General features: G+C 39.4%; 1 protein-coding gene across 2 annotated transcripts; it reads left to right on the top strand.

Moving 5' to 3' along the window:
- Positions 1-6,541, top strand: sspn (sarcospan (Kras oncogene-associated gene)). 2 transcript variants are annotated; one of them, XR_013808533.1, is made up of 4 exons: positions 1-422; positions 1,869-1,955; positions 3,571-3,986; positions 5,103-6,541. XR_013808533.1 is itself a non-coding variant. In XM_079683591.1 (3 exons), exons 1-3 carry the CDS (start codon positions 192-194, stop codon positions 3,925-3,927), a joined length of 675 nt encoding a protein of 224 aa, XP_079539717.1. In that variant the 5' UTR covers positions 2-191; the 3' UTR covers positions 3,928-4,190. The 2 variants fall into 2 exon arrangements, 1 of the variants encoding a protein (XP_079539717.1); XM_079683591.1 differs by lacking the exon at positions 5,103-6,541 and having other exon boundaries at positions 2-422; positions 3,571-4,190.
- The last annotated feature ends 7,221 nt before the right edge of the window (positions 6,542-13,762 follow it).

The raw sequence follows: 13,762 nt of genomic DNA, 5'->3' as shown, positions 1-13,762 counted from the left end.
TCCAAATGTTTTCCATATTAGTTCAGAGCCTTCTCTGTTTCCAAATAGCAGACGAGCTGTGCTTATGGTGAGAGGAGGCCTTGGCAGGGAGGGGAAGGGAAGTTGAGAGAGACAGACGGCAGGCAGGCTTATCCACCCCAAACACTGCAACAGTAAAAGTCGAGTGTACAGAACGAGAAAAAAGAGGAGAAATGGGGCAGGGGCAGAAAGGTTCCTCAGACAAGGAGGAGAAGAAGAAGAAGAAGAGAGATGAAAGCCCAGCGCCAGAGGACAGCCATAAGTGCAGAGTCTGTCGCTTCCCTCTGCTCGTCGCCCTGCTCCAGCTGCTGTTGGGGGCGGCCGTCACAGTCGTGGCCTTCCTTATGTTGGCCATCAGCCCCTCACTCATGGCCCGGGAGACGCCACACTGGGCTGGAATCATTGTAAGCTCCGTCATTACGCTTTAACATCATACACACTACATGTTTGCATGGATCCCCATTAGTGATACGCCTGCATGACCCTCAGCTATTTCCTCCTCGTGTGTTGTCCATCTTCCTGTCCTCCCCACTGCACGTCAACACTGGCCTTCTCAGCCAGACGCTCACTGTAGGCATGGGAAGTCACTCTTTTTGCCATGTTCTAATAAATCTCCATCTGTCATATTCATCTGAATCTACAATCCGTCGCAGTCACATAAGCATGCTCACCTTCTGTTGTTTTTGTTCTATGTCCAACACATCCTCAACATCTGGCCTGATGAGACTGGCAAGCTAACTACAGCATGTCATATTGAAATGGCTTGACTTCAAAACATAAAGATGAAAGCTAAGCGGAATATTTTATTCAAGTTGATGTGTTTAATAATGTGTCATTTTAAAAGAGTTACAAGAAAATGCTTAGTTTTCTAAAGATTAGTTGGTCTTGAATTGTCTTCAAATGGAAACTCCTTGCATGTGAACGTTTGTATGGAGGTTGTAGTTTAAGTTGATAAACTTAGGGGAGTCAAAGTGTAAGTTAAAGTGCAGGTACAGGCAAGCGTTGATAGGGGTGGAAAGTTTACACATTTAAGCCCTGGAAGTTTAGTCAATTTGTTTGGAATCACTTAGAAAATGTAAACTAATGATTTGTGTATGCCAGTTAGCCTATAAACTGTGCCAAGTGAAGTGTCTCGACAGACACCATGTAACAAGCTAAAAGTACAGTTCAAGTACACTTTACTAAAACTGTTAAATGTTTAAACACTTTAAAGCAAATAAAGGTTAATTGTCTTTTAATATAAAAGGACAACATAGTGTAGTTTACTTATCATCCAATTTGGAATGGGAATTAAGGTCACATTTTCGTGATAGGAAAAACAATGTGTTGTTCCTGTTTGGATCCTAGCTTCCCTGGACACCAACATCCCGAGGTAGATCCTCACGAGATTCAGCCAAGTGAAAAACACTGAGGTCATCGAGAACTTTCCAGAGAATCCTGAGTACTTAAGAACCTGAGAAAAACATTAAAATAAGATGCTGCACGCCAGTCACAAGACTGCAAATACACTGAAGAGAATGTGAGTGTGTCCGTGAGAAAGAGATAGAGAGAGAAAGGGAGAGAGAGAGAGAGATGGAGAGATGTAATGTAATCAGATGACAGCTTAGTGCTGAATCGTGCAATATTAAGAGATACTCATGAAAACCTGGGCAAAAAATACTATCTTGACACAACACTTTCTCTACAACACATACTGCACATCATCTACATTTATTACCATCAGTGGATAAGAGAAAAAGCAAGATAGGATGGTGAAATACTACAAAATGTGTATTATGTTGGTATTTTCATTGCACTAATGAGTGGCTTTTAAGCAAACATTTACAATATCTTCTGATGTGTTGTTGCAGCTTTGTTTAGTTTCTATCCTGGGCTTAATCCTGTACTGTATCAATTACCACCCTGATGAGAGATCATCTATCCAGTTCATTGTCAAGGTGAGTTTACACACCCTGCTTGACACATTGTTTGCAGAAGTGGAAGTTAACATATCAGTTTGTGATGGACAACCTTTTGTAAAAGTCAGATTCCTTTATTAATGCACAATAGGTCTCTTTGAAATTGACCAGAGGAATATATTGTAGTGTTCATTTTACGAAGAGTAATGATCAGACAGGTCAATGTATTTTCTTTGCAGAGAACAAAGTTGAACTCAGTGAGTGTGTGTAATTGTTAGATGGCTGTTCTTACAGTAAGGAACTGCAACTTTAAATGAGAGACAGAAAGGCATTTAGCTGCATTCTTGTTTAAGAGAGCTCTGTGGGGATTCCTGGGAGTGGATGAGTGCATTCATTAATCCGGCTTGATTGTACAGCTTAATTAGCCGTACAACATATGCAGTTGGAATTTCAGGGCAATTAAAATCAGTCCTCCATTGTTTGCTACTGAGAAGCCGGTCCTTGGAAGCAGCAACCTCAGTCAGTCAGTCTCACGTTTGCATACCAGGTTCAAATATGCTCATTGGCTGTGAAGAGAGGGCTTCAAAACCCTTCAATGGTATTTTGCCTTAAGAACTGCAGCTAATTTGCAAAATAGTCTTTGCAGAAAGGCATGATAAAAAGCCAATTCAAAGTGGGTATGTGTCGTTTGGTGTTACATTTTGAAGGTTAGAATTTCAGTGCTATGTTTCCAGTGTTCATTTAGAAACCTCTGTTACCTAATGACCTAACTAGAGTACATTATTATTTTTAACTTAAACATTTATGAATTTAAAATCAGTTTGTTTATTTCAATGTGCACTTGAAGCAAGGTAAGCGACAACACAAATAAGTATAAAATGTGCTGCAACTGGAGACAATTCTGAATTTAAGCGTTACTATGTTGACAGATGAGGATTACCCATTCAACATAGTTTACTGAGTTAAACCCTAAAAGCGTTCTAAGACCACAGATGTACTGTAAACAATAACAATGTAAGTGTTGGCTCCTTTCAGTTTGTCTTTAGGTCAACACTAAATATATAAGTACATCCTCTTGTTTATGCACATGCTGTCCATACATTTCCCTCTAACAGACCATGCTCCAGATTTCACAGCTGTTCCAAAATGAACATAAATGATGTTTCAAATCAAGCACCGCTCATCACTTCCATAATTCCATAAGCAGCATGTAACTGAGGGGAAATACACAGGGTGAACGATGGCTCCCGTTACATAACCAAAGGATTCAAACAAAGGTTTAGTGTTATTGAGATTGTGCAATTGCATAAACAACACAAAGCCTCTGTCACATTTCAAAACTCTATTTTTTAGACTGTTGTTCTCACTATAGGTGGGAAGCGGCTGTAGCTGCAGGGCAATCTTACATTTTTGTGTGTCTCCTCTGCACATAAGAGCTGTACTCCTACACTGAGGGTCAGCCCATGCCTTGTATTGTACATAATCTCTTTGAATGTAACTTGCTGTAGGCACTGAGCCAGCATGTCTGTCTCGTAGCTAAGTGAGTTAATCACACAGAATGAAGCAGGGAACAGGCTTTCAGTATAAAGGTTTTCTGATCAAAGCTTCAAAGGCTAAACAGCATGACCTCTGACTTGACCTCTGCCCTCCACAGCTCCTATACTTCGTCCTGTGTACGATCGGCCTGGTCATCTCAGTGCTGGTTATTGCCTTCTCCGGACACCATTACTCTCAGACCGGCAGCTTCAGGTGTCAGCAGGCGGGCGAGGACTGCGTGTGCAGACTGGATCAAGAGGACCCAATAGCTCGCACCTTCACCTATGAGGGGGTCAGTGACTGCGAGGTGATCACCGGGACCCTCACCCTCTACTTCCTGCTGCAGATCGTTCTCAACCTGCTCCAAGCAGTGGTGTGTGCCATCGGGGCCTTCATCATGTGGAAGCACCGCTACCAGGTGTTCTTCGCCGGCCTTCAGATTGGCTCCTCCTCCTCCCAGTGGCAGAACGTTTAACACGCCCATGACAGAGTTGAAAGATGACTCTGGTCAGGGCGGAGGGTAATACCTTCAGCGTGAGTGACGGGGACATGTGCCTTTTTGGTTTGTGCCTAAGCTTGTTTTCATTGATGTCAATTTATATTAACCTTTTGTGATAGTTTTTCTATAATAGCTTTTTGCACACATTTTGTATACCATATAAGTCATATTTTTTCCAGTTGCCAATGTTATAATGTAGATGAAGAGATACAATACAGCTGCTTTGCTTTGAGAAGTAAGTGTTCCACTTGTGACTTATTCCTGTTTCTAATTATCTGGATATGTACTGCTCATATGCAATATGTTGACAAAGGTCAAACAACACTGAAACCAATTTAGTTCATCTGTTATGCACTTTTCCAAAAAAGTACACGTCTTGTTTTGGGTTTGAATTATTAAGAATACATACTTATAATTAGTTGCTATATTGATGCTTTACAGTAGGTCGCGCACTACTTCGTTGTCACATTATAGTTTGAAAAATGTAAATCAATGGCAGAGTTTCACACATTACACATGTCAAGTGTATATTGCACGATAATATTAATAATTATTGGTGAACTACTTTACAGCTGATAGAAGAACCCCCTGTGATAGAAACAGTCCAGTAAAGTGCACCAAGAACAGCTCCTGACAGCAGTAACACAAGCTGGGCGGTGTGCACTTCGTGAGGCTGGATCCTGACGTGAACTGGGCTGTGAGGGTGGAAGCCAGGCCAGCAGCCAGCATGACTCAAACAGCCTGTAGGAGTCAAACTACTGCAGCCGCAAAGGGGGAGGGGGGGAAGGGGCCGGGGGGAGGCAAGGGGGACTCAGACAGGCAGCTGCACGGAGGAAACTAAATCATCTCGCTGTGTTTACGTTTCAGGTGTTTTCATTTAGGTATTACAGAACTGAAGGAGCGAAACAGCCAAAACATTTTAGCGTTTCTTTTCAAATATGATTTCCCCATAGCAGAGGTTTTATGTTGTGCTCACTCTCATCTCAGTTGCTGACTGAGGTTAGCTGCATATACATGCTCGGCAGGGTTTCCACAGAAAACAAGATGAATTAAGTGCTCGGAAGCAGAATGTAATTAGTGTGCAATGTTACATCTGTTTTGTCAAAGATTAAAAAAGGTATGATGTTAAAATATATATTTTCTTTTTACAGAATATGGTTTGAACAAAGAAGCCAAGAAGCAAATATCATCTTTCAACAATGCTATACTGTTTTTTGTGACAAATACAAATCTTAGTTTCAGTTAATACGATTTATTTTATGTTTTTCTGTCACCACACAGACACAAAAAGAGCCAACTCAGGTAACATCACTTATATTTGAATACATATATTTGCTTTAGTTGTCAATTGTATTATTATTTGTAAAGACTGAATAACTGAGCAGAATAAGAACCAGAAAGCATAATTTAAACTGTTGTATACTATATTGTTATAAACAAGAACTCAGATACTTGAAGTTATGAAAAATGTAAGAAATAAAAATAATTCTCTCTAAGGTAAACATGTGAAGGTGCATAACAGAAATAGTCAAGTAAAGCAAAAGTACCTCATCCTATTACTTAAGTACAGTACTTAAATAACCTTAATCATATTAAAACAAAATGTTTCAATCACCATCTCAATCTATAACTATGTAGTTCTTAATATACCGTTTATATAGTTCTTCTTATGACTAATCTGTGGCACCACCAAGAGACAAAGGCGCCTCTGTCTGGGCCTGGCAGTGATCTACTGTGATCATAACTGTCAATGTATTCAAGTTAACTGTGACTGCTCAGTTTTTTTCTTTGGAGACATTATGAGAATTTCAGAGCTCATATTGACAATACTCAGCAGAGAATCACCAGGGTAATAAAAGATGTGGTGAATTGCTTTGTAAATTATTAACAAATTCTGTTAAATCATGCATTAAACACATTGTACTTTCTGCATCTGCATCTAATGGAGGGCCAGCTCAGTTGCAGCGTTTTTCCATGTGATTGTCCAGTGTTTTCATGTTGATCCATCATGTGACTACAACAGGCTCAATCTCACCAGACACAGGAAGTCACATGCCAGTCATCACAGAGGCATGTTTATTTAAAAAAGAAATGACAGTGAGAGAGAACTTCCTCCCTCCTCCCCGGTCGGTCACAACTCTCTGTGTGGCCAATTGATCTTTCAAGGCAAAACACGCAGATTGATATCAGATGGTGGGGACGCATGCTGTTAGTCTTTACAAGAGATTGCAGGAGACAGAAGATCAATATGTGTATTGACACTAAACATGAAAACTTTCACAGGAAGTTGAAAACAACCGACTGAATTCTCACCCAGTATTCTAATTAACGAGCTTCTGTTGGTTTTATGTGTATATCAACATGTTTATAACCAGTTGAATATGACTATAGTTTAGTGTAAGGCAAGACACTAAAGGCAAACAAGTATATTTTGATTCCATGAGATACATTACATTCAGGTGTTCATTTTACTTTGTCTATTTGCATCTGTAGATTTTTTTATTTTAGCCTTTTTATATACAATCTATGGTTTAACCCTGTTAACCTGTTGTGACTGGTATTGCATTTTAAAATACATTTCTTTGAAGTCTGTTTTCTCATAACAAGTTTTTTCTAACCCTGTGAACAAGAAATCTCCACTTCAGTAGCACTTACATAACCAACGCTTTCCAGTTTCATTCCCAGCTATAGGAGTTTATTCATATATAATTTAAAGCCTGACTTAAAGGTCCCATGACATGGCAATTTTTACTGATCATAATTCCATTGTTGAGGTATACTAAAATAGATTTATACTGTGCAATTTTCCAAACTCACATTGGTTTCTCATACAGCATCTCTGTAAAGTATGTGTATTCACTCTCTGTCTCTAACGGTTTGTTGGAGCTCCTGCCCCCCCCTCCCTGTGAGCCCAGTGTGCTCTGATTGGTCGGGATGTTGAGAGGCTCGTTGCTGCGAGGAGCAGACAGGTTTCCGTGTCGTCGATACAGCGAGAACAAGCGAAACTCATACTGAGCACACACAAACACTCACAGCCGAAGTAAAAACAATAAGTGTGGCTTGATATTGAGTAAGAAAAAGGTTTATAAACGCTGTGAGCATGGGTCTACGGAGAGCATTTCTCCGCGATCCCAACGTCGTAGCCCGAAAAACATTTACCCATTCAAACAGTCGTGGTAGATACCTTGTTTGTTTTAAACATCATAAATACACAAACAACAATGAATACTTACAGGTTGTGTACCCGAATCTCCCGCTGGTCCAAACAAAGTAGGAACAGCATCGTTCTTCAGTGCCCTACGCTGCACATATCTGGCATGAATCGCTGAAAGGTTTGGGAAGCTTTGTTTCGTGAAATGCTGGCAGAGTCACGTCAGAGTACCCAGGAAGTAAACAATGGAAAATGAGAAATCTCCAACGAGGCGTTTTGGGGCAGCATAGACTGTGTCAGAGTTTTACTCCCTACAGGGTGTACTTTGAGGGTTTTTGACTCTGCAGAACGTTTACATGCATAAAACCTTCATAACACACAAGGGGACGGATAATAACTGGAAAAGCATGAAATGGGACCTTTAAATAAAATGCTAAGTATATTCTGTTATGGAATGATAAGAAGCGATTCCTTCTGTAATAACCTTTGGTTCTTGTACGTGAAAAAAGTGAATTTTAATCTATTGATTTATCCAGTGTTCAGATTTCAGTTCTACAGATGTTTGCAAAAGTTTGCAAAAACGCAATAAGATAATGCCTTATTTGAATATAAAAGCACACAATTTCAGGGATCTTGTAAAATAAAAACAATCGTCTGAACGTTTATGGCGGTATCTCTCATGAATAGGTACCTGTAGTGTCTCCTACAGTTTATATGTATGACATTTCCTGCAAGAAGTCCTGTTAGTCCGGTGCTTTAAGTGCATCAGAGTCACATCACCTGACTCACTCTCACTGCCTGCAGCCACAGAGGCGTTGGGACATTGCCTTGTATTTAGTGACCTTCTCTGGGTGTTTTCTCACTCTCGCTACTGAACACACACAGGCTATGCACGTGACTGTGGTTTGCAAATAGATTTAAAAAAATTGTGATCCAAATGTGTCAAAGGTAGTGTTCATAAAGTAAATAATACACCCCTCACGTGCATTCAAAAGGTCCAAAGTGTACTGAGAGAATGAAATGAAGCAGACCATCTTATGTTATTATTCTAAGCCCAACCCTAAAAGTAATTTAAAATGTCCTTTGATAAGTGGATCACAATGTTCAATGTTTTTGCTCAATGATTTAGAACATCAAAAAAATATGTTTTAGGAACTGTGCAGACGGAAGCAGTTTGTATGGCATCACAGCATGGAAATAAAACGGTTGCGAGACAGTAATGACGATCTGTGTACCATCCTCTCCCCTCCTTTCTGTCTGTGAGTCCAATACATTCCAGTTTTGCACTTTACCCTTCTTGTCTACGCATGACAGCTGCTCACCATTATGGCACTGTGTGAGCTAATTTTAATGGCTGTCACAGGCAGCAGGAGCAAATACAGGCCTGCCAGCGTAAACAGTGAACTAGAGCCAAGAAGGATGGGCCTCTCTGTAGTGGGTAAATGACAGGACAGGATAAATGACCAGTTAAGGCTATTTTGTGATGCGTATATCATTACAAATATGTTACAAAAGCACGGACATACAGGAAAATCAACAAGCCACTGTTATTAATGATCAATTTCCACATTATGGTAGGCTACCGAGTACTACATTAGGCCAAACAACAAGGTGAAAGGATACGCGCATGAAAGGATTAAATATAGGCCAATTAAAAGTTTCGCAACTAAAAAGTTATTGCATTACTTATACAAACTGCAACACAAAGGAAAAGCAGCTTTTTTAATAGACAGGAGCACTCAACAAGTGCTTTCGGTTTTGACATGTTCTAAAACAGTGGTTCCCAACCTTTTCTTTCTCATGTAGGTCTACACCTCCAGCTCTAGTCAGATGCAGATACAAAAAGTTGTGATTAATTGTGGTCTATTTTTGCTAAATATGCATGTGAGAGACCTATTGTTTTGAAACCTGGAACCTAATGGGGTCTTCAGCTTTCTGTAATCAATCTGTATGTTGTCCAAGCAGTCTAATTAAGACGGATTTAATTGTAAAGTGTTATAAGTAAATACGTGAGGAGCAAGTTGTGTTTACAAGATCCAGGATAGTTAAGTCGTCAGTTACAATAACATGTTTGGTATAGCAGGAAACTGAAAACTCCCATTTTTTAATGCACCTAAACTTTCAACATGGTCTGCCCACAGTGTTTCGCGCTAGGCACAATATATTTATTTGCCAGCAAATGGTAAAATTAGTTGGTTACTCACGGTTCTAGGGTCAAGTGTGTGCTGACGGGAAGTCGCAGTGATCGCGACGAGACGGTCAAGTTTGAGTGACGCTTCCTGGTGGTTTTATTTAATTTGTTTATTTTGTGACGAATCGGTGGATTCCTCAAAGGACTGTCGGGCCTGGCCTTTGTTTATCTGCCTGTGTGTGTATGGTGAAGCTCATAAGTTTATATTTGTACATATGTATTTTGTAAGTGATTCTCTGTTTATTTTTTGGGAGAATTGTGACATTGTAACATGGCTGGGTCATTCCTAGCATTCGGTGCCATTTAGGTCCCCAACACATTATATCATATATTTTGCATTTAAAATGTAAAATGCTTATTTTTAAAAGCTTGGTTTTACATGTTTATTCCTCTCTACTATAAAACATCAATGTTATTTACCTAGGATATTCAAAATGCTAAATAATTACTCTGATTTTAGCACAAGTAGGCCAAATTGCTGTGTCCCAAATTATGTTTGCTCAACTTCTCTAACAGATATAAACAAAGAAATCAAACAAATACAAACAAATTCTACATTTTTGTCGCTGTTGTATAACACTTTTATTAATATTCCTCACCAAATTAAAATTGTTGGTAATTCATTTTTATTGATTAAAGTTTTTAAAAAAGTGTGTGTCCCCTGTTTTAATGTCCCCCCTGTTACTCTGATTTGAATCCCTCTAGACACGCCCCTTTACTATTCTACTATTTGTATGACTCAAGAAGAAGGATACATTTTGAGCGGGAAAATCATCTTCAAGAAGCAGAGTAAGTATGCACTCTTCCTTCAACGATTTTTTAAAATGTTTTTAACAAACTTAACTGTTGCGGTAAAGCATAACATACATTTCCACCCTGTTATGCTATTTTTTTGTGGAAACTGATCAAAATGTTTACAGTTAGAAAAAAATGTGAATATATCTATCAAATATCTTTCTCTGTTGGCACAAGTGCTAGCTTGATTATCATCACACATGTAGCAATAGCCAAGTTTAGCATAAAATGTCCACCCTGTTACCATCCACCCTGTTACTATTTTTCACAGTAACAGGGTGGACTTACAGTAAGGGGTTGTTAAAAGGCTAGATGATTAACTATTTCCAGCATGTATTGTTATGTATTGTTTGTTTAATATGCATATATGTTATATATAGTCTTAAATTATATGATATATATAATGGTATGAATGTATTTATCAGGAAATGGCAGCGTTGTCTAATGCAGAAAAGCAGCGACGCTACACGGCACGAAGGGATTCAGACAATGAAAGAAGGCAGCAGTACCTGGATAAAGAGAAGGAAAAGTGGAAGAAAGACAGAGAAGAAGGGGAAAAAAAGAAAGTGTCAGACCTCAGTGAAAGAGAAAGGAGAGTACAGAGAAAGAAGTGGCAAGAAAAGAAGAAAAAGCTTAGGGATAAAGCAAGAGCCAGCGTAATGACCACTCCACCTCGAAGTCGAGACAATGCAGCACAACAAGGGCCCTCAAGGTTAGAATAAAGTTGAGGGTTAAATGCTTTGCAGATTGTGTGTATCTGGATTTGAATGATCTTGTATGATAAAGCAAAACTACCTTTGATATGAGTAATGGTCCATTAATGTTGTATTCAGAAACAATTTTGTGTTTCAGTGATTGTAAATTGTGACAATAAACTTTTAAAAAACTTCCTGTGTTATAGGCAATATGTTGTTGGATGGAGCAATGTCAGAGGGGGGAGAAGGAAGCTCCAGAACCAGATAGAAAAACTAGAGGCCACATCGAAGAGAGAAATTAGAAAAAATTACAAATACAAAAAGAGAGACCAGCGTTTGGCTGGGGAGAAAATAAACCCTCGGTCCACGGTGAATTACCTGCTTCGCAATCAAATAGTTAAGGACACAATTAGAAAAAGATTGTTATTGCAGGAAGCCATAATTGAAGACATCAGAAATAAATACAAAAACACCCGGAAGGAACGAGAGAAACAAATAATTGCTAAAACAGCAATAGGAAAGATTATAAAGAAATACAGGCTGCAGAGGGATGTAGAGAAAATTCTTGGCTTTTCAAAAAAGCGAGGTAAAAGACCAGATGGAGGGCTGTTGACATTTGAAAGAAAAGTGAGCAACAGATTACCTGCTGAATGCAAAGCAAAAGTAAAAGCTTCTATTTGAGAGATGACGTCAGCCGGATGACAACGGGACGAAAACAAACTGTCACTCAAAAGAAGACGAAAAATCAAAAACGTTTGCTAACTGACACGATGAGAAGTCTGCATCAGAAGTTCCTTTCTGAACATCAACATCGGGTCTCTTACTCGTGTTTCTGCACCTTGAGACCATTTTGGGTTGTGGTGCCAACAGAAGCTGATCGAGAAACCTGTCAGTGTAAAACTCATGAGAACTTACAGTTCATGGCCAACACTCTAAACAGCCAAGGTATGTCAGCTACAAAAAATATTGAGGATATGGTAGATGCAACCATGTGCAATCCAAAATCCAAACTCTGTGCATACGGCAAGTGTAAAGACTGTGTTTACACAACACATAAAATGCTGAGAGCTCCTGAAAATATAGAGATAGGTATTACCCAGTGGTCTTTGGAAGCCAACATCAATAATGGAGAGGAGCCAGGGAAAAGGTCAACAATCACTGTTAAGAAAAATGTGATGACAACAGAGGATGGACTTGCATGTGACTTTCATGACCGACTGTTCAGATTTAGAAGGCAACTATTTAACATTCAGTGGCAGTATGGAGCCTATAGACAACTTAGGGAAAACTTGAGGAGCAATGAATATCTAATTCATGTAGATTTCAGTGAAAATTACTCCTGTAAGTACTGTAAGGAAATTCAATCTGTCCATTTTGTATGTTAACACCAGCAAGCAACCCTGCACACTGGAGTGCTTCACACAGCAGTGGAACTGTCTCCAGTGACTTTCACCACCATTTCACCTTCCAGACGCCACGATCCCCCAGCCATCTGGGCCCATCTTGACCCTGTTTTGGACATGGTGAGGGAGAGACACCCTGATATCAATCGCCTGCATGTTTTCAGTGACGGCCCAGCAACTCAGTACAAACAGAAGGGTAACTTTTACCTACTATCTCAAGAGCAGTTCAAAAAAAGCTTTCAAGACGTCAGCTGGAACTTTTTTGAGGCCAGCCATGGAAAGGGTGCTCCAGATGTTGTTGGGGGTACCCTTAAAAGATCTGCTGACAGAATTGTCCAACATGGAGAAGATATCCCCAATGCGGAAACCATGTTCCACCAATTAAAGAAGTCGGGCACTTCAGTGAAGCTTTTTCTCGTGGGAGAAGAAGAAGTTGAGAAAAAAGGGCAGAAAATGTTGGATGGCCGGCAGCTTGTGCCTGTGAAAGGAACAATGAAAATACACCAAGTCATTTGCCTCTCTCCAGGGATTATCAAATACAGGGACATAACCTGTCTTTGCCAGGCTGACAAGGGCAAACTGTATTGTCCGTGCTATGGGCTGAAGGAGGTGAGCTTGGTAGAAGAGCCGATTCCAGAATGCCCCAGAGAACAAACCCGGCCTGAAGTCCTCACTAAAGAAGAAATTGGGCAGTGGTGCATCATTAAGTATGATGGTGAACCTTTCCCAGGAATCATCCTGGAGGTGGAAGAAGACTTGAAGATAAAGTGTTTGCATAGGAACGGCATTAACACATTTTGCTGACCCAGTCCACGAGAAGACGTAAGTTGGTACAGAGATGACCAAATTGTCCAGCTGGAAAAGTCTGTTTGGAATTTCTTAGAGAACCACCTGGGTTGCTGGCTAATGGAATAGATGGTTGATGTATAGATGGCGAGTGTTGTACTACATGTATTAACTGTTGAATATGTTCATGAATATTGTATTGGGTGGACTTTTATGGTTGAAGTTTGGAGTATGTGTGTATTTGTCAGGGCCTGGGGGATGCGGGGCGGGTGGGCTGTTATTGTTAATTATAATTATTATTTTTAGTAATCTTGGTAAAATGAAATGTAATTAAATAATATGTAACATAACATTTTTAACCCCATTAATTAAATGTATTGTTTACAGATTTATGTTCTTAATTAAATATTTGTATATCTATTAACTGTTGAATATGTTCATGAATATTGTATTGGGTGGACTTTTATGGTTGAAATTTGGAGTGTGTGTGTATTTTTCAGGGCCTGGGGGATGCGGGGCGGGTAAGCTGTTATTGGTAATTATAATAATTATTGTTAGTAATCTTGGTCAAATGAAATGTAATTGAATAATATATAATATAACATTTTAACACCATTAATTAAATGTAATATTTAAGGATTTATGCTCTTAACTAAATATGTTATTGTATTCACTGATGTGAAGTCCCCCCTGTTACGTCCTGTTTCTCTTGTGTCCACCCTGTTACCTGTGTGTCTTTTTATTATAATTAAATTAAATGAACAAATATTACCCATGTCTTTGTAGTCCT

Source organism: Notothenia rossii (genome assembly GCF_949606895.1).
Source record: "Notothenia rossii genome assembly, chromosome: 5".
NCBI lineage: Eukaryota > Metazoa > Chordata > Actinopteri > Perciformes > Nototheniidae > Notothenia > Notothenia rossii.
This window is presented reverse-complemented; position numbering and strand designations above follow the sequence as displayed.

Coding starts and splice junctions, on each gene's coding strand:
- sspn (XM_079683591.1), top strand. CDS start 192: ATGGGGCAGGGGCAGAAAGGTTCCTCAGACAAGGAGGAGAAGAAGAAG. Junction 423..1,868: donor CACACTGGGCTGGAATCATT/GTAAGCTCCGTC, acceptor GTGTTGTTGCAG/CTTTGTTTAGTTTCTATCCT. Junction 1,956..3,570: donor CTATCCAGTTCATTGTCAAG/GTGAGTTTACAC, acceptor TGCCCTCCACAG/CTCCTATACTTCGTCCTGTG.